This window comes from Manis javanica, chromosome 1 (genome assembly GCF_040802235.1).
Source record: "Manis javanica isolate MJ-LG chromosome 1, MJ_LKY, whole genome shotgun sequence".
Taxonomy (NCBI): Eukaryota; Metazoa; Chordata; class Mammalia; order Pholidota; family Manidae; genus Manis; species Manis javanica.
In genome coordinates this window covers 168521310-168542944 of record NC_133156.1, presented here as the reverse complement: position 1 = coordinate 168542944, position 21635 = coordinate 168521310, and the positions used below count along the sequence as shown (strand labels likewise).

Below are 21635 nucleotides of genomic sequence, written 5' to 3'. Positions count from 1 at the left end.
CGTGCATTTTCCCTGCACACTGGGGCCATCAGACTTGTTTCTGATAGTTGAAGAGGATTCTCTCATTGTGGTATGTGTATGTACAGTTGACCCTTGAACGACATGGGACTTAGGGTTGCTGATTCCCGTGTAGTTAGAATCCACGTATAACTTTTGTTTCCCCAGAAATTAACGATTAATAGCCCACTATTGCCTGGAGTCCTTAACAATAACATAGACAGTTGATGAACATGTATTTTGTATTCTCACAATAAAGCAAGCTAGAAAAAAATGTTTTTTTCAGATTGTCACAAATGTCCACAAATTTTCCAATGTATTTGTTGCAAAATGTCTGTATGTAAGTGGACCCACAAAGTTCAGACCCATATTGTTCAAGGTCAACTGTATATGTAAATATTTTTGGTAAAGGTTGCTTACAGTTATAGTTAATTTTCAGTGTTGAACAGTATTCCATAGTATATATGTGTGTGAAAAAAAATGTATGTATAATCTATGCTTGACGGGCATTTGGGTGTTTCCAGTTCTTGGCTGTTGCCTATGTGTTTTGATGACCATATGTGTGCCTAATTGCTGGATCAGTAGGTCTGAATATGTTCAGCTCTAGGAGATGTACTAACAAATGTTTTCTAAAGTAGTTTTGCCCATTTACTCCCATCATCAACATGTGGGAGTATCTGCATCCTAGTCAAATTTCATTACATTCATTCTGGTGAATGAGGAATGGTATCTTATAGTCTTAATTGGCATTCCCTTTTGATTAGTTTGTACATCATTTTTTGTGTTTATAGCCATTTTATATAGCCTCTTTTGCAAAGTACCTCTTTAAATCTTTTGTCTGTTATTTTACTGAGTTGTCTGGTTGATTTGGGGAGTTGTTTATGTATTTTGATGTGGGTTTTTTGTTCGGTGTATGTACTGCAAATATCTTGAACTCTATGGATGAAACTTCTCAGTCTGATAGTGTGATTGAATGTAACTGGAGTGGGGGTTGGAGGAGTCATGGAAAGCCTCTCTGAAATGACACCTTGTCATCTGATATCTGAAGGACAGAGAAGAACCAGCCCCTTGAGGCACTCAAAGATGACTAGCCCCGCAAAGGGAAGAGCATGAGCAAAGACCCTGAGGCAGGGAAAAGCTTGGCACATTGGGGTATAGCAAGATAGCCAAGATGGCAGGGGAGAAAGGGGTTGCAAGAAGAAATAAAATCAGCAGAATTTCTTTTGTTATGTGAGGGAAAGTCTTTGGATCTGTCATTTGTCCAGTGCTGCTAATGGTAGTTGCTCCTACTGACCCTGCTGTCCTTGACTCTCTCCTTGGCCTTGGGAAGCTGACAGTTAATGCTTCTTTCTGCCCTTTGTCCTGCAGGTGTGGTGGACACAGGTCTCTTCATCAACATGGCTGAAAGAGTCTACTTTGGGATGCAGGACGGCTCAGTGAACATGAGGGAGAAGGCTCCCTGTTGAACCTGTGGAGGGGCCTGTGGGGACGCCGAGTCCCCAGCCCTCGGCCGGGTGGATGTGCCTCTCCACGAGCCTTTGCCTTAACGTACCTGTGCCAGATGGGAAGCTGGCAGGATGAGGGGCTGGCAGGAAGCTCCAGTCTTTTGAAGTATTGTTTCTAAGTATCTTTTTAAAAAGAGAAATATGAACATATATATTTTTACTATTATAAATACTCAGTTTTTTTATAAGTAGAACTTGATTTCATGTTTTATATGAAAATTATTTACCAAAAAAAAGGAGGGGACTGTCTCTTAAACTTTTAACTTGAGCCTGCTGGTTAAGCTTCTGAATATTGGGTTTGCCAAGAAATGTAAATAAAAACTTTTCTTTTAACTGGTGAAATATGAAGGGTCCAGCCAGCAGCGATTCCCTGATGCCTTACTGGGAGCATTCGAGTTTACTCTTCCACCGCTGTTCTGTTTTTAGTTTTTGTTGCCATCACGCACAATACCTAGTTACATATTTTACGATGAGGTTTACAAAAGGCTGGCGAGTGTAATAGTTGTGCTGTTAGTGCCTCAGAGTGCAAACCATCAGGGAGAAGATGCAGTGGTGGTTCTGCTGAGATCAGAAGGGCTTCATCGGGATTGCTGCTGCTGGAGGCAATTGGCCAGAAACACTTGCCAGTACTGCCAGAGCACTGCTGTGAAATGTGAACTACCCTGAAGTGACTGTTGTGTTGTTGTTAATGTTTTCCTTTGTTATTACTTGCATGGTTTGGTGGCAGAAGTTGTCATCTTATATTGTTTGAGGATTGAAATAAAAGAGTATGGTGCCACTTTGCTTCTTTGTCTTTAGAATTTACAGTGGTTTTGCAGTAGAAGAGGAATTGATTCTGTTCACGCAGTTTAAATCAGATCTGTAATAGGGGGTAGAATTCACTCAAGAAATCGAGTCCAAGAATAAGTAAATATTTCCTTTATTTCTAAGAGAACTTGACAACAGTTGTATTCTGTAGACTTTTGTCAAACAAGACATTAATTTTCTTTGTAAATGGAGGATAACACAGCTGAACAAAGTCATGAGTTAGCCCCAAGTTTTATATTGGCCAAACGTTTGGTCATGGAAGCTGACCATGAATCCTATGCATAACCGGAATTCCCTCTTTATTCTCTGCACTCTGTAATCTTCAGACAGTGTGCCTGTGGGTAAAATTGCAATATTTCCAGACTCTCTCACCTGGTCTTAGTGCATCTTCGTATCAGTAGGTGTTTCCAAGGGGTGGAAAGGTCCATCTCCATATCAATAGGTGATTACCTGGGGAGTGTGGGCATATTTGGACTGGAGAGGTTGGTTGGGGTCCCTTTTTTGCAGCTGGGTTGTAAGAGATATGGGTGAGCAGAACTGGACGACTGCTTGTAAGCAGTAAATGGGTTTCTCCAACTTTATTTCTCTCTGATTTCGGTTTCAAAGGTAATTTGTCCTGGGCTGGGAACATAGTCCCGCCCCACTCTCCCTCCCCCCACCAGAGTTACAGTGCCTAAGGAGCAGCAGGCTGTCCAGAAGAGCTGGGTTGGGTAAGGGAAGGCCACGATCAGCTCAGTGCTAATTCTAGGTGAGACTCAGGAATCCATCCTGTTGGGCGTTTATACTGAGAGCCCTACTCTCCCCTGGGCTGACTGCACAATACTTGGAACAGTCATTTCCCTAGGCTTGTCCTCTTTTTCGAAGGTTGGGTTATAACTACCATACTTGTTGGCATCTAAATTCCTGCTAAAGCAAGTTGCAGAAAAACAAGTAGTCAAGACTGGTATTACGGAGGCCTGCTTTTCCTTGCTGAATTCCTTATTTCCCTCAAGGTGCTCTTTAAGAACAGTTGCCTCATACTTTGTTAGGAAACCTATTGTTAGGGGTGCTTTATTTTTCTTCAAGACTATTTTGGTCTGGATGATAGGTAATTTTTGCCTAAAATGGACACTAGATCTTAGCTGAAAAAACCCAATAGAACTAATTTTTGAAACAGTCCTTGAAAGCTCTTGTGGCATGGACTAAATTCTGGAATAAAGATAAACAACAGGATTAAACTGGGTTTCTCAAATACACCTGTATGCTCCATATCACATGTAAGTGTTCGGTGGGTTTCCTAGGCATCCACACTTGGGGTCAGACTGCAGTCCCTTTGAGTGTGAACCTGAGGGTTTTTCTTCTCTTGGCGAAAATACCTGCTAAGCTTTAGGCACACGCATGGCAGTTTGTTCTAGAGGTAAATTTTGATTAAAAACTTCAATAAAGTCATTGCTAGATGTGATCTTGGGGGCAATAAGTTGGATGGAAAAAGTCTGCAGGCATGTGGTATATCTGAGAGGCACAGGGCAAGTTTGGTGTTTGGGAAAGGTTTAGAGCCAAGTTAGCTGCCACACTTCTGGGAGACATCAAAGGGGGAAAAATCACTTGTATTTGAATAAAATCTCTGCATTTCTGGTTTCAGCTACAACTCATAAAATTATGATACTCTTCAACAAACTTTTTCTGAGATCCCATCTTGTACCAGTTTCTCGTGGGGTGAGGCCAGACAAGTCCAGTATCCCCTGTGCTCCAAATGCTCCCAGCCTGGAGGAAGAGGCAGGTGGGTTAACAGGAATGCCCTGATGGGGCAACAGTGAAGGAACTGTCGGCATAGTGGGGAGGAGAGGGGCCACGAGGTGGGCAAAGTGGTCATCAGGTGACTGGTGACAGTCTTCCAGCTGCCATCACTTACTATGTGCCAGTTGCTATTCTGGGCCTTTGCCCTGTTAGCTCAGAGCAGCTTTACAGTGTTCTCTTAATTTGCAGAGAGAAACTGAGGCTCAGTTTAAGTAACTTGCTCAGGTCATACACTTGAAGCAGGCCGGACTTCCCTGGCTTCAGGCCTTGTTCCAAATTCAAGGAGGTTGCCGGATTTTGAGACGTTTGTGTTCCTTGATTGTTGTGTCCATTTGTAATGAGTCATAGGTAATTTGTTAAAAGGACTGAAGTTAATGAAATGGTTTAGTGTGTGTGTGGTGGGTGTGTGTGGGGGGAAGTTGGGGTTCCTATGGCCAGGATCCTCACTGAACTTAAACCACCTGATGATGTAACTGTCCTGTTGCTAGGCTACCCCTTCCACACCTTTAGTCAATAAGTTATTATTGCACTATATAGAGAGCTTGGCCCAGTTCTCTGTGCGCAGGCAAAGATGCTAGTGTTCGACCTACCACAGGATAACAAGCTGGGTAATAAACGCTTTCACCCCAAGAACGTTCTACTGTCATTTCTTTGCTCACACTGAATCCAAAGCGAATTTGCCCGGGGCTGAAACTCATTGGCAAGACAGGGGGCTCATGAGTAACCCTGTAATAGTCATTTCTCTTTCTGATGAGCTGTGTTTAGTAGGAGACAGGAGTGGAACTCTGCACAGTGTGGGGCTGGCCATGGCAAATGCCATGTAGAAGGACCCTCAGCTGCCGCCACTGAGTTTCCTCCCCCCACCGCCGCGTGCTGGTTTTCTTTTGCCCTTCTGGCCTGAGGATGTAGGCACAGAGGTAGCTACAGGCATAAGGAATTAGTGTTTATAGCTAAGGACTGTTAATTCCCTTTAGCCAAAGACCCTGCAGGACCACGTAGTTGAACAGAGTTGGTTTTATTGACCCTGAGGGAAGTCGCAGGCCATGAGGAGCCACCAGGTGTTTGAGTCAGAGGGTGATAGGACTCAACGGGTCTGGGCTTCTGTTTGGTGCTCTGGTGGAGGGGCTAGGGCTCATGGATTGTAGATCATCAGGAAGCAGAATTCTGTGATTGGGCATCTTCATTTTTACTAGGAAGGTAAGAAGAATGGAGTGAAGCTAAAGCTGGGATTGGTGAAGTAGCAGCAGCCACTGTTAGGCTAGCAGGTGTCCAGCCCTTTTTGTGGTTTGGGCAGTGTTCATGTTTGGTCTGTGTTGAGACGTGATTATGGAGTCATGTGGTGTTTGGTTTTATCCATCACATTCACTGAGTGGCCTCATCTGGTGGTGTTCTGTGACATTGTTCATGTTGCATGCGAGAGCACAGCACCTGCCTGAGTGCCAGGCCAGCTCAGCAGCACTGAGGCTGTAGAGCCAGGCTGGGTACCAGCTGTTGGGGTCTGGATTTCTCTTTCTCAGGATGTGTTGATCCCAGGGTCCAGAGTGCTGAGCATTCTCTAATCATCTCTTCCCTCCCTTTGATTAGCAGGTATTGAGTACTTGCTGGGTACTGGGCATGGGGATGGAGGAATCAGGCCACAGTTACCCTGTGACATGCCCCCAGCCTTCAAAGACTTCACTGGTGCCATGACAACTGCTGTCCATGCCTGCCTACTCGAACGCCTGAGTGTGCACACTTCCTGCTAACACCTAGTGGCTGATGCAGCTGGATTAAGGATTGCATCAGCCTTCACTCTCCAATGACCTGGTAATCAGGTGAGGTTTTTGACAGAGATTCTGTACCTTTGCTTTTTTAGTAACACAGTTGTATTGCAGGACAGCAAAAACACTCCAGTATAGTCCAGCATTCAAATGTGCCCAGTTGACTGCCACAGATAAACACCTGTAATGGTGTTTTGAGAGGGATGGAGGGATGACGGTTAATTAACATGGGCAGTGGGGTGGGGTGAAATCTAGAGAGGGAGGGAAAGGTCTTTCTGGATAGGCAACCCCAGTGTTGTGTGGACAATGCATTAGGCAGATGGTGAAATGAAATAAATCCAGTGTTGAAACTCATTGTCTCTGTCACATCGTTGAGAACCATCTCTGCTCAGCAGCAGTGTGAGAGAGGAAGCAGCGCCATCTCTTGGAGTGGAAGTCCTGGCTGGCTGCAGCTCTGTCAGCCTTGGCCCTGTGGCCGTAAGCCCCCAAATGTCTCTGGTGACTGAACTTTTTGGAATTTCCAGGTTCAGGAGTATCCCAGCCTGAGTTTCAAACAGACAGTTTGTGGTCATCTTTATTTCAGAAGCTGCTGTTAGTGGAGGGTTTGACCAGTCTCTAGTCACTGATGAGTTCTGAAGGTTCCAGAGCTCTGGTCTGAGTTTAGCTGCACTTGGCCCACATTCCTCTGTGCCAATTGCTGCCCCATTTCTTTGTGAACCTGTGAGAAGCCGTCACAAGGTGAGGCCCACAGGGAGCTGATGTTAGGGCGGCATTCTGCTCCCCTCACAGTGGAAATGTGAGCCCTGAACATAATTGTACAGGTTCTAGTAGCCACGCTCAAAAGGTTCAAAGAAACAGGTGAGATAAATTTTGATAAAATATCTCATTTAATCCAGTATATCTAAAATATTAGTGTTTTAACATGCAATCAGTATTGTACATTTTGTACTAAGTCTACAAAATACAGTATATATTTTACTTCAGTGCAACTTATTTTGGACTAGTCATATTTCAAGTGCTCAACGGCCTCATGTGGTAAGTGGCTACAGTATTGGATAGCACCATTCTAGAATTCAAGGGGACTCTGGTGTTGTCTGGCTTTATAAATGCTCTTTTGACTTGTTGAAGCAAGCCTGGGGTCCTCCCTGTGGCCTTAGACATTTGTAAGAGCCATAAAATTGAGTCAGATGGAGGGATTCAGGGGAAGGGGATGGGTACCTAGTAGCCCTAGTTTGAAGTGAAATCATTTATACTTCATCTGTGCTGTTGACCTTGTAAAATGTCTATAACTCCAGGAAAGAGAACACCATTCTTTCAGCTTCTACGTTGGATGATTATATATATTTTTTTCTGAGAGAGGTATGTATGCTTAAGATAGTAACCTTGATTTGGAACTCTAGTTTTTCCATTTACTGGCTTTCGGAGAAGTTATTTGGCCTCTAAACCTTGATGTCCTTCCTCAGTGTAAAATGGGCATAACAACGTCACCTTTGAGGGTTATTTTGAGGCTTAAGTGAGTTCACACATACCAAGTGTTTAGAACAGTTATTAACCCATAAAGCACTGAATAAATGTTAGCTATCAGACTGCTATGGACCTATATTTTCTAGGTTCCTTGGGCCTCAGGTTTAAGAGCATTGGAATGGACAAAATGGCTTGCTGAAAATAATTGGATGGGAAAACCATGACTTGAGACATAGGTATGTGGAGGCTCACTCTAATTTATATGTGTGATATTTTCCATAATAAAGTTTTTCTTAAAACAACATGCTCACTTTTCTGGAATTTTCTGAAATAAAAAGTTGTTGCAATAATTGTATGTGCCCCTCTGAAGTACCATACAGGTTTACTTGAGAAAAGCATGTGTGTACATTCTGCTTGGGGAAGTCAGGGAAAGCCTCAGAGTAGGTGGTGGTTCAGCTGAAGTTTTAAAAATGTTTTTTAATTAATTTTTTTTCAGGTTTACCAAGATGTAATTCACATACCATCAATTTACCATTTAAAGTGTACAATTCAGTGGTTTTTAGTGTATTCATAGAACTATGCAAATATCGCCAGAGTCAATCCTAGAACATATTTGTCCAATCAAAGAAAAACCCTGTGGCCATTAGCAGCTACTTCCTGTTTCCCCCCTATACCTCCCACTCTCACCCCCGACCCCAGTCCTACACACAAATTCACTTTCTGTCTCTATATAGGCTACTTTTGTGGGCATTTCATATATATGGAATCATACCACATATTATCTCTTGTATCTTGCTTTTATTTAGCATAATGCTCTGCAGTTTCATCCATGTTGTAGGATATATTAGTACTTCATTTTCTTTTATTGCCAAAGAACATCCCATTGTATGGATAGACCACATTTTTTTTACCCATTCATCAGCTGATAGACATTTGAATTGTTTCCACTTTTTATGACTAATGCTGCTATGGGCAGTCATGTACAAGTTTTCTGTGGACATATGTTCTCATTGTCTCCTTTCTGTTCCTCCTTTATTATCTTCTTTTGATTTAAATACATATGTTTTAGCACACCATTTTAATTCCTCTGTTTTTTTTTTTTAACTATATATTTCAGTGACTTTCTCAGTGGTTGCTCTGTAGAGCTGCTGAATCTTGAAGGAAGAGTAAAAGACCACCAGGCAGGAAGTTGGGTTGGGGGAACAGCAAGATGGGAAGAAGCAGTCCACGAGTGGGAACAGAATGTGCGAAGACAAGGGTCAGTGAGGACCTGGTGGGTGCAGATAACTTTGAGGGGCTGTGCATGGCTGACAAGTCATGCTGGCTCTGGGGAGGAGTTGAGGGAAGAGAAGGGAAGGCAATAGCCAAATGCTAAAGGGCCGTGTTCACCATAGCTAAGGACTCTGGCTTTGATCCTGACACTGGGGGTTTCAGGCAGTGGGATGGCATGATCAGAATCATTTCTGGCTGCAGGGAGGAGAGTTCAGTGAATGAGGCAGAGTCTGGGCCAGGGAAATAGTTAAGAGTCTATGGAAATGGTTCAGGGGGTCTTCCCAGCTTATTTGGAGACTTAAAGTTGATGGACAGTTTTCTTTCCAGTTTCATGGCATAGCAAGTCTTAGGTTTGAGAGATGTTTCCCTGCCAGGGAAGATTCTCCCTCATGGGTATTTTTTCTGAGGCAGTATGTGTAGTACCGAATGGCAGGAATGTTGACATTTCCTAAGTCCATTTTATTTACATTAAAATGATCTGTTGTTTAAGAATCCCACAAACACAAAGATATATAAAATGGAAATAATATACTTTTGGGGATGGAGACATAATTTTCAATATCCTTAGAAAAAAGTCAGTATATAAAAGGCAGATACACAGAGACAGGAAAAAGGCAGGTACTGAGTTTAACAGATTACTTAGAGGGTCTTCCCAGTATCTATCTAAATGGGGAATTTCTTACCATGGAAACTTGCTATGGGACGTATCTTTCCCTAGCTACTGAAGCTTCAATGTCTGTTCTGTCTGTTCCGTGGCAGCCAGAACATGGACATAGACTTGGCTAAGTGGCTGTTCCTGTCCAGAGTTTGAGGCTTAAGACAGTGTCTCAATTATGTATTGTTGCCTAACAAACCACTTCAAAACTTAGCAGCTTGAAACAACCAGTGCCAGTCACTTGCACACAGTCCTGCCAGCTGGGCAGAACTTGGTGGGGATGGCTCGTCTCTGTAGCATGTGGCTCCAGCTGGGGCAACTGGGCTGAGGCTGGAACATCAGAGGGGGGGTGTGGGCCTCTCGCTTTCCAGGGGCCATCTTGGGCTTCCTCAGAGCATGGCGGCTGGATTCTCAGAAGGGGCGTTCCTGTGGGAGCTCCAAGTCTTCCCCAGAAACTGTAGTGTCGCTCTCACTTCAGTTGCTCAAAACAAGTCAGCCCTGATTCAGAGGTCAGGAAACAGGCTCCACTTCTTGATGAAGGAAGGAATTAATGCAGAGTTTGCAAGTTGTCACAGAGAATGACAGAGACACAAGAAGAGTTTAATGTTCATTCTTCTGGTGGCATCTAGATTTCAGCGGTGAGTGGCAGTAATGCCAGGGGCCACATTTAGGGTGGCAGCATCAATAGTGGCATCGCATTCAGATCATTTTAGGGTGGGGTTCTTGGCCATATGTCCACCTTACCAGGTTCCCTTGGGTCCATCTATTTTCTGAACCTAATTTTCCAGCCTTCCTACCCATTTTGGAGCTACATGATATCCTTTCAATAAATCTCATTTCTGCTTAATTTAGCCTGAGCCAACTCATGTCTGTGTCTAAGAACCATGACTGCTAACCCCAGTCAAGAGAAGAATCACTAAGGACTGTCAGCAAAATAGATAATTTACTAAGGAGGAAATGCACATGATTAATAAACCCCTGAAAAATGCTCCACTTCACTAACAATAAAAACAAAACACATCTGAATTAAAACAGTAACAACCAGATGCCTATTTTTGGCCTATAAAATTATCAAATAAATCAATGTTGTGATCAGAGTGACAGAAGGCATGGTGAGACAAACTCTCTTTGGCCTTGATAGGACTATAAACCTTTCTTCCTGGGGAATTTTTGGTAACATTTACCGAGAAACTTTAAATGGATCCTTCCTTTTCAGTCCTTTCCAGGAATCTGTTCCAGGCAAATACTTAGAAATGTGATAGAAAATTACACACAGAGGTGTTCATATCAAGGATATATTTTAGCAAATATTGGAAAATTGCATAACAGCAAGTCAGTTAAGGTGTGATGTAATAAGGTATTAAGAAAGGTTTGTAAAGAACTAAAGATACAGGAAAACCTTTAGAAAAATAGAATATTATTGAATATTCCAAGTATTAGAATATTGCTAAGTAATAAATTAACCAAAAATTCTTAATTTGACATCATGACCTAGTCAGGAAATCAAACCACTCTAGATGTTTTAGAAGGGAATTTATTATGAGATACACATTGCAGGTGATAGAAGGTCAGAGAAGCCAGTTATTATGTTGAAGCAACCCAGAGGTGAACACCACCAGGAAACCCCTCCACTCCTAAAGCTGGAGAAGGTCATGTAACCAGAACCCAGATGCTTGTCGGGAAGCTAGAACCACAGAGGAGATACGCCACTGCTGGAAAATCCCCCCCAAAGCCAGGAGAGGGACAGATACCTCAGAAACCTTAGTCCTTCATCACGCTAGCCAACCCGTCAGTGCCTCCTGTTAGTCAGATCTGGTCAGAAGCCAGTTAGTAGTGGAGCCAAGGACAGATTTATGATCTAAGAGTAGATAGACAATGGCCACCACAACCACCATCTCAACTAGATAAAAATTGTATGTATTAAATGATAAAAGTGATTACTTATGCTCATGGGGTTTACATATGACTTTTATTTTCATATGGTTTTCTGTGTTATCGAAAAAACCTGAAAATTATTCAAATTAAAAATGGCGAGTGTGTGAGGGGGAGATGCCACATAATATTTTTACATATGTAAGAATGGATGTGATGCAAACAATGGAGTCTTACACACTAGGTCTCATTAAGCTCCAGGCTTTAGTTGGTGGCTCTCCAAGGGCTGGGTGCTCGCCCTACATGGGGCCAGCAGGGGGCACTCCAGCCCAGCACACGAGCCCACTCCTTCTGAGGCAGCCCCTCTGGGATTTCTGGAGGCCATTGCAGAGCAGGGACGTAGGGGAGATGTTGCCCTGTGGGCTAGCCTGGGCTCCCAGAGGTTTGCCTCTGTCAGCCTCCATCTCAGAGCTGCCCTTCCGTTGTAGGCAAGCTATTGCAAGGACTCACGAGAAAGCCCAGCATCACCAGAACTTGAGGCCCCTTCCTTGTCCTTTTTGCGATATTTGGTATGTGTGACTGTTGCACCTCCAGCCTCACTGTATTAATAATGCTCAGCCTGAAGCGACTTGCATGGAGGTGCCAGTGGTCATTGGTTAGAGTTCTCAGCCCCAGGTGTCCTATGAGAATACAAATGCTCTATAAAACCATCTTGGCTATTCCCCAAATAAGAACCTCAAGTTGATGAGTGCAAGCTTCCATCTTTTGCAGTTTCTGCCATTTCTCAAAACATCACACCCAAAGTGATTGTCTCTGAGAGACTAGCACCAGCTAGTTAACTAGCACAGTGTCAGAGGTGGTTAGAGCTGCGTTAGTAAGTGGCCATAGGACATTTCTTTGCAGTTAAGCTGTGTATTATAACTGGCTTCCCTGCTCTCTTACCTTTGCTCTCCTGGGTATACAAGCTTTCCTGCTGCTGAAAGCACAGGCTGGGCTGGGCTGGAATTCCTGCCTGCCCAAAGCTCCTCCATGACCTCTTCAGACAGCTGTTCCCTAGAAATCTACATGTATGTCCTCAGGGGTCACAGGAGATTGTTTTAGGGAGTGGGGGAAGCTTGTCTGGGGGAGAATGGGTCAAACTCTGAATAGCGGACATTGTAAAAATACAATGGGCTCTGATATTGAAGGCAACTGGAGCCACCTTGGCTGCCACTAGGGCTCCCACAGTGAGAATTGCTGACCTGCCTCCTGTACAGAAACTGGGGTAAGAGCTGGGCCCTGGAGTCCCACCCAGGCTGTGTGCCCATCAGTGTGTGTGTGTGTGTGTGTGTGTGTGTGTGTGTTGCTGGCAAATCTAAGCCCTGGGTGTGTGTGTGTGTGTGTGTGTGTGTGTGTGTGTTGCTGGCAAATCCAAGCCCTGGGTGTGTGTGTGTGTGTGTTGCTGGCAAATCCAAGCCCTGGAGTCCCACCCAGGCTGTGTGCCCATCAGTGTGTGTGTGTGTGTGTGTCTGGCAAATCCAAGCCCTGGAGTCCCACCCAGGCTGTGTGCCCATCAGTGTGTGTGTGTGTGTGTGTGTGTGTGTGCCCATCAGTGTGTGTGTGTGTGTGTGTGTCTGGCAAATCCAAGCCCTGGAGTCCCACCCAGGCTGTGTGCCCATCAGTGTGTGTGTGTGTGTGTGTGTGTGTGTGTGTGTGTGTGTCTGGCAAATCCAAGCCCTGGAGTCCCACCCAGGCTGTGTGCCCATCAGTGTGTGTGTGTGTGTCTGTGTGTGGCAAATCCAAGCCCTGGAGTCCCACCCAGGCTGTGTGCCCATCAGTGTGTGTGTGTGTGTGTGTGTGTGTGTCTGGCAAATCCAAGCCCTGGAGTCCCACCCAGGCTGTGTGCCCATCAGTGTGTGTGTGTGTGTGTGTGTGTGTGTGTGTCTGGCAAATCCAAGCCCTGGAGTCCCACCCAGGCTGTGTGCCCATCAGTGTGTGTGTGTGTGTGTGTGTGTGTGTGTGTGTGTGTGTGTGTGTGTCTGGCAAATCCAAGCCCTGGAGTCCCACCCAGGCTGTGTGCCCATCAGTTTGTGTGTGTGTGTGTGTGTGTGTGTGTGTGTGTGTCTGGCAAATCCAAGCCCTGGAGTCCCACCCAGGTGTGTGTGTGTGTGTGTGTGTGTGTGTGTGTGTGTGTTGCTGGCAAATCCAAGCCCTGGAGTCCCACCCAGGTTGTGTGTGTGTGTGTGTGTGTTGCTGGCAAATCCAAGCCCTGGAGTCCCACCCAGGTGTGTGTGTGTGTGTGTGTGTGTGTGTGTGTGTGTGTGTGTGTGTGTGTGTGTTGCTGGCAAATCCAAGCCCTGGAGTCCCACCCAGGTGTGTGTGTGTGTGTGTGTGTGTGTGTGTTGCTGGCAAATCCAAGCCCTGGAGTCCCACCCAGGTGTGTGTGTGTGTGTGTGTGTGTGTGTGTGTGTGTGTGTGTGTGTGTGTGTGTGTGTGTGTGTGTGTGTGTTGCTGGCAAATCCAAGCCCTGGAGTCCCACCCAGGTGTGTGTGTGTGTGTGTGTGTGTGTGTTGCTGGCAAATCCAAGACAGGGTAAAAGAATAATTTCATATAATTTCAGATAGTCTGTCCTTTTGAATCCCTTACCTCCCTCGTTCCCCAACTGAGGAGGTATGCTTTTATTTGAGTGGGTCTTTTTTCCTATAAAAAAGATATAGAATGCTTTACAACTTGATACTTTTCTGTTTTGGGAAATGATTTAAAAATTTAAAGTAAAAGATTGCTTTGGTGAAATATAAATACAGAGATTATATAAGCAACATAATTATTAAGGGTAAAGAGGGTGATGGATGCATTTTTAACTGTGAAAAATAAACAAGGTTTCATCAGTAAACTATTTCAGGCATGAAAAGTTGAGTCTCTGAATAAGCCTTAACTCAGGCTGATAATGCTTGCAAATGTTGATCCTGAAAATTCTTGAGGTACTTTGAGAGCTGACAATTGTGTTCTCTAGGCTGATGCCTCAGATCAGCTCGTTTCCCTTAAGTACAATTTTCTTGGGTTTTATTTAATGCATTCTTATATTTTGTTGAGATGTAATTCACATACAATAAAAATCACAATACATTCTTATTCCTAAAATAGGTCACATTTTATAAGATGTGTGCATATGGAGTTTTACAGTTATGTTTAAAAGTTTTGGGGAGGAAAGATGAATCCTTTTTCTAACTAACCTTGTGGATTTTGTTATCAATTGCACACATGTGGCAAGTAATCATTAATTACAAAGGTCTTTCATTGAGAAAAATAGTTTCTGTGTTCTCTTTTCTAAAGGAACCCCACTGAGTCATTTCTAATTCTGAGTATATATCGGAGTATAAATAATGGCAATGAGTAAATGATCCAAAATAGTTACCACATAAAAGACTGCCTTCTGGAACTTATTTTTCTGAATCACTTTCTGTAATTAAAATAACACTTTTATAATCTGAATTTTATAATAAGGATAATTCTAAATGAAGTTCAATAATTATTTTTCTCTGCAAGGAAAGCTTATGCAACTTGTACCTCTAAGTCAGGCTTCTTGTTATGTCTTTCCTAACATACCAGTGTTTCGTTTCAGTCCACTTCTTACTTAAAAAGATCTACTTTAGAGCTAAAATATGTTAAGAGTTCTTAACCTGGGGGATATGGAGTCGCAGAGGGAAAATTATCTCCCACAAATATTCTTTGTAGTGTTTCGATGTGTTTCCAAGTACATGTGTTACTTGTCCAAAAATTAAATGGAGCAATTTTCAGTAATCAAATCAGCAAAATATTCAGGGCACGGTATATCTTATTAATATGTCTTTGCCCTTTTAAATACTTTCAAGAATGGCACTAGAGAAATGGATGTGAGAAATTAGAGAGGAATGACTTAATTAACTGAAGCATAAATCTGTCCCCAAACATACCCTTGTTAATTTCCTTTAGACAAGGAAATTAACTTCTAACTAACCTTTGGATTTTGTTATCAATTGCACACATGTGGCAAGTAATCATTAATTACAAAGGTGGCTGAGGAGTGATCAGCCCAGAGCCTGGCACCAAACTGGTGCACTGGATGGAGTGGTTCTGGCTGAGTCTAAAAACAAAACAGAGGTTTATTTCTGACTTCACCGTGTGATGTTCCCCCTTTTCCTGTCCTTGAGTATTACTTATTGGAAAAATTATATTTTAACTATGAAAATTTCAAAGGAAGGAAATTTATAATCTTGCAATTTAATACCGTGGTCTTAGTATTTCTGTCAATGTTTCCTGATATTTGTTCGTAAGCATGTAATTTTCACATAGAGTTTATTTTGTCAGGCATATGGAATTCTGCACCTTACTTTAACAAAAGCCTTGCTGAGTTTTCCATGTCACCACAAAGGCTCAGAAACCTCTCAAATGACTATTAGTCCATTAAGTTGACTTTCCGTTATTTCCTTGGCCATTTCTCTTAATGTTGGACGTGTCAGATTTTTCTAATGTTTGGTTTTTAAACTTCTTGAAATACTTAGTTAAAGGGAATAGAATTTTAGTGGCTCTGATCTGTGTTGTAAATTCCTCTTGAAGAAGTTATACTGATTAACAATGCCAATTAAATGTTTCACAAGTGTTATTTTTCAACCATAGGAGGATTATTTTACAGACTTTTCCACACATCTATATCCTCTCTAGCCAGCAAAAAAATAAAAAAATAAAAAAAAATGTTCTCAGGGTGAAATAGGACATATATGTAAGTACACGTATGTTTACTGTGAATGTCTAAACTGCAGTTACTAGATTCTACAGTGATTATCTCACTGAGAAATAACCCACTTGGCTCCAGGCCTCAAATCTGACATTGGTTTCTTTTTGATAGCCTGATTCTGTCAGTTTTGTCACAAATTCTGAAGTGGAAACTTTGACTTTCTGTTTCGTGATTGCAGGTGTCTCTCTGAAAGTGGGACTTGAGGGAAACTGTTCCTACCAGTCTAATTACACAGGACTAAGTAAATACTCAATGTGGAGTCAGCCTGTGAGACCATCACACATGGAGAAAAGTTTAGTTTCATGTTGCGGGCAGAGCTGGAAGGTGCCCCATGTTGCTTTCTTGGCATGAATTCTGCACCATCCCTGGGAGCTGTCGTTCAGAAGGTTGCATACAGTAAGCTTGTCAGGTTTTAAACATTCTGTGTCTGACCGTTACTCATTGTAGTGTAGAATATAAGCAGGAGTTTTTATCCCTCGTTTTATACTATGGCTTATTTCAGACGGGATAAATCACTCAGTCAGCATCACAGAAGGGCAGAATCAGAACCAAGCCCAAGTCTGTTTTCAAATCCAGTGTTGTTTTATTAAGCTTTACTTCCATTTTAGGACGCTTGACTGTTTTAAAACATGCCATGTGAGGGTAGAAATCTCTCAGTCAGTATCCACAGCACAGATGAAGGGAAAACCAGATCAGTCGCCTTGGCAATTTTGTCCATTGTTGACACTCAAAACAGGGTACCCAGAGATTTCTAGATTTCATTTATGTCTCCCTTCTGACTACATTGTTATATAACCTGGGTAATCTCCTACTCTTGCTTTTGAACTCTGTCAGTATGTTCTCAACATCCATGTGGGTGAGCACATGTTTTAGGTAGTAAGTTCCTAACGGTCTGTGGAGGCCTGGCATGAGGCCCACACAGCAGGGGAGTCATACTGCGAGACCCCTTCTCATATTAAAATGCCATTTCCACAGTATAGAGAGCAGATCAGGTTCAGAGAAAGGACCTTAAAAATTGTTCGTGTGGGACCCAGGGCCAAGCCACGCCAAGGTGTGCCACTGTGACATGCAGATTATTTCAGAGTTGAGAGCAATCAAGGCCCAAAAGACTCAGACAGAAATTTTGATTTCCCAGCCTGCAATTGAATAAAAATAATTGAGATAGAGGACATGCTCTAGGAAGAGAGCTGTTGATAGCTTCATTAAACTAGGGGTGGTAGACAGGGAGGGCTGTGGCTGAGTTTGTTAAAATTACTCTCTGTGCCCCCTCATGGTTACTGTGTGACCTAGTGAATATTTAATTATAAAACATTTACTCTTTTCATATTCCTGTGAGTTGCTTCCCTTTTCCTTTTAAGTCTCAGACCCCTTACCCCCTTCTCCTTGGTTCAGGATGACAAACATACCTCATTCTCCCCAACTGTCTTTGGAACCCGTGTCTGTGGCTTCCCTGTACTTATGTAATGAAACCTTGGTTTTTTAATGCTGTTAATCTTGCTCATGTCAGTTTGGTTTCTAGACCAGCTAGAAGGACGTTGAAGGGTAGAGGAGGCTTCTTCCTCCCCAACACAATCATAGCAATTTAGATGTGAAAGGTACCTTCACAGTCATCCTGTCCAAACCCCTCATCTTGCAGACTGGGAAACAGGCCTAGGGATGTGCTCAAGATTGTTAGCAAGGTGGTAGCAAAGAAGGGACCAGCCACCCACCCACCTCTACCCCCTCCTTTTTTTTTAGGAGGAAAAAAACAATTTAATTTTGTGCCCAGGGGAAAACCATAGACATGGGTTCCAAAGACAGTCAGGGAGAATGAGGCATATATGCCATCCTGAACCGAGGCGGAGGAGGTAGGGGGTCTGAGACTTCAAAGGAAAAGGGAAGCAATTCACAGGAATATGACCAGAGTAAATGTTTGATGAAATACTTGATGGGCCCCACAGAAACAATGAGGGGGCACAAAGTGAAAATTTAATAGACTTAGCTATGTCCCTCCCTGTCTCTTACCCCTAGTTTATATTATATTATAGCTATCTATGGTGACAGCTCTCTTTCTAGAGCATGTCCTCTGTCTAAATTCTTTTCATGCACTTGTGGGATGGGAGGTCAATGTTTCTTTCTGAGTCTTTTGAGACTTGATCATAATCTGCCTGCCACAATTCCAGCCCATTGTATTTTAAAGACTGCACAGTAAGCAAAAGGTGTTTGCTCTTCACCAAAAGGGGAGCAGACAAAAGCAAAAATGCCCTAATTCAGAAATCAGAGGCAAATGATAATTGTAATTACAAGAGCAACAAATTACAATGGTTGTGTCCTTTATAGATTATAATGCTCTTGCACACACAGAAGTATGAATACATAAAATGAAATTCATTTGGTATTTTATGAAATGGATCCTTAATTTACCAGCATTTTGCCCTTTTATCTGGTACTGCAGTAATTTGTTGTGAGATTGTGAGACTTCTGAATTATCAAAGAACGTAGGAAAGAAAGGAAACCAGATCTACTGTTTTTATTTCACTACAGCCGTGATCTTTTAAAATGTATTCCATTTATTTTAACTAGGCAACACATTCTTTAAGGAAGGAACCTAGTGGAATTTTCTGAGGTAACTTAATAAATTGTTACAATCTTCCTAGCCCTGCGTTGGATATTTCTATTTCATCTTTTGCCAAAAACACAGAGTTTGAGGATTTTGATAACTGCACACAGCAGAATTTCAATCAGGTTGTGGTAGAGCAAAGAGATCTAATCATATGGTTCGAACTAAACAGAATCCTTTGAATTTGTGGGGCAGGTTCTTGGCAATTGGAGGTGATGGACAGTGACCTCTGTAGCATTAGAAGGCCTGGGGGTAGGATTGATTACTTACTGTTGGAAATGAGGAAACAACCGTAAACATTTTGTCCAAGCTTTGAAAATTACAAAGAAATGCTCACATGTGGGCTGATAAATATAACAAGAGTAGTTACTTGTACCAAGGCTGTGCACTGTGCTTTTATGATATCTCTGTCCTTGCAATAACCTTCAAAGAGGTGCTCTGCCGTTACTCTTACAGTTACAGACAAGAAAACTTACGCTTCAAGAGTGTTAGTAAGTTGTTCATAGTCAATGAACCAAGTTAGCGGCAGAGCGGGATTCAAGGTTAGGTCTGCCTATAACCTTTCCATTGTCTATAATCAATGGGAAGTCTATAATATTTCCATTCACTTTTATTATTATACCGAAGAAGCTCTAGTCAACATATTTTTTTCTGCTTTTCTTGGCAGTTTATTCCAAAATTAAGCAAATTCCTTTTCCTGGACATGCTGAGTTCTTGACTCCGCTGCCTCTAACCTGTGGCTGGGCCAGACCTCCTCTTGCTTCCCGCTCCCTCTGCTTAATTAACACACAGAGGGTGTGGAGGCTCCACACACGCCAGGGTATTAAACAGTCCCCTCTCTGTGTCTTTGCCTTGCTTTTTCTACTTTTCCCCTTGGTGTTATTGGAACAAGCTCTCTGCTAACTGACTTGGGAATCCTTGGAGGAAAGGCCCCCACCCCCACGGGGGTACGTGTCAGCAACATTTGGCTCCTCCATGTGGCTTAAGCAACCTTGACCTGGACCCTCATGCCAGCCCCGTAGTGGAAACAACCTGTTTTCATTTCTTTTTTTGTCTAGCCCATCGAGCAGGTGCAGGGCTGGGCTCTTAAAATAGAAGACTCTGTTCCGTGTGAGATGGCGCTATGGAAACCCCCGTGCTGCTTCACCTGTTTTTCTGATGAATGAAATGACAAAGCTCTGTCCCCTCATGAGAGCTGACCATCCTAAGAAAGGGTCAGGACTGCAGGTTATGGGTCCCAACAATGGGAAAAAGGCTAAATAAAACTATGCACTATCAATAAGAAAGAGTGATGCATATCATTCAAACATTTAATGCATACATTTAAGTAGAAAAGAGAAGTGCTGTGAAATCACAGCAAGCAAAAGAAGTTGAACATGGAATTGCAGGGACAGTGAGTTACCCCGTCGCTGTCATGAAGGTACACAGAGAAATGTTAGAAAAGAATATGATGTGAGAAATTAACACAACAGATGTGTTAGGATTCTGGATTTATGGATGAATTTCAAAAACATTCTTTTTTGTAGGCTTCTACTTTTAACAATTGACATATATGACATATTTTGAGTAATTTCATACTGAATAATGACTTGGATTGAACATGAAAACAGTGTCAGGGTAAAGCCGCCATTCTTCTCTGGGGCAGGATTTCCTCTCTGGTAATCATTGAGATCTCTGTCTTGAATGACTTGATTTTTTAAAAGAGAAACAAGTACAACAACTCCAGTAGGTTATGGAGTCTTCTATTTACATTTCTATGGCTCTTCTATTTCAAATTCTCTCCAAACTGATGCTGAAGTCAAAGGAAGAGAGAGGCTTTGGGAGCTCTGACTGGAGCTTCAGGTATTTTCCCTGTCCCTTCTTTAGAAAATGCCTGGTTTGCCCAAGAATCAATCAGCCCCAATAGAGGCACATGTCCCTTCAAGAAAAAGCAATATACCAACAGTCAACTTGGCAAATGGACAATTCAGGAGGCGATTTATGTTATATTTTGGCAGGTGGACCCTTCATTGCAAAATAATTCCCTATGAATGTCCCTTAAAAATGTGTTGACTTTTCAGGAACCCATTGCTTCCACACAGTGCCCTACCCTGTAGGTAGTGATATGCACTCAGGGTTGGCTTTTCCAGAGCTTGAGTGGGTGAGTTCTTGTTAAGGGGAAGACTCTGAGGAGGTGCAGCACACCTGGGACCCTCTGTGGTCGACCAGCTTTCACTTTGATTTAAGTCAAATTGCTTCAACCCCTTGCAAGACACTGCAGCCCAAACCAGTTCTATCTGGTCAGTCAAAAAACATGTGATGTTTGTGCCAGGGAATCGGTGGATCAATCATTCCACCAAAATAAAAGTTAACAAAGCAGCACAGCTCAAGTTGCCCTCTAGACTCTCTTGCTGTGTCACGGAAACCTGGGGTTCCTTTCACTCACCAGGTGACGACTTCTCCAGGCCTCCTGCACTAAGTTTGCTTGAGAAGGTAGGGCAGAGGGAGAACTGGGCAGAGACCCTCAAGACCAGGCTTCTAATCTTGGCTCAACTTCAACTACTCACAGTGTTTAGGAAGTCAGGCAACCTCTGGAGGCCTTAGTTTCCTTATTTATTAAAATAAAGAGGGTGGTCTGGCTTTTCTGGTCATTTCTGTCCAGGCCTAGTCATCTATGAATTCACTTTTCAGCAACTTTATTCAGACTTCTTGATTAATTCAAACTAAATCCTGGTGTTCCTGATACTTCCAGTTGGCTGTTCTTAGAGCATTCATGCCCAGGTTGGCTCTCTTCTAATTTTTCTTTGTTTGCACACATTTTTTTCCCCAAAGATTATATTTTGTTTTGTTTCTCTACAAAGACTTACTGAGGGTAGGGCTTGTAACATCCAGGTTCTTACACCTCCTCACAGTGACCTGACCTCTTAGGACCATTGTCAAAACATCATTCTTCTTGGTGACACTGCCCTTCCTTTTAGTGTCTTTGTCATGTGTCTAAAACTTTACTAACTTAAGAGTAAAAAGTTAGCAAAGTCTTAAATAAACCCTGGAAGCTTTATAGATCCTATATTTCTTTTTAGAGTAAATGTTAGAAATAACGATACATTCATTTTTTTTAAAAGGTATATTCTTATAACTACATGAGACTAATAAGTTTTGTCTGGAGAGAAACACACACACACATGTTCTTTCCAGT

General features: G+C 42.7%; 1 protein-coding gene across 1 annotated transcript in view; it reads left to right on the top strand.

Annotated features, from left to right (window-relative positions):
• Positions 1-2280, top strand: part of RPIA (ribose 5-phosphate isomerase A) — a 30167-nt gene extending 27887 nt beyond the window's left edge. The window contains exon 9 of the mRNA XM_017681282.3: positions 1366-2280. Within this exon, the coding sequence (XP_017536771.1) occupies positions 1366-1463 (98 nt within the window). The 3' untranslated portion in view covers positions 1464-2280. The remainder of the gene's footprint in view (positions 1-1365) is intronic.
• Positions 2281-21635: the final 19355 nt, after the last annotated feature.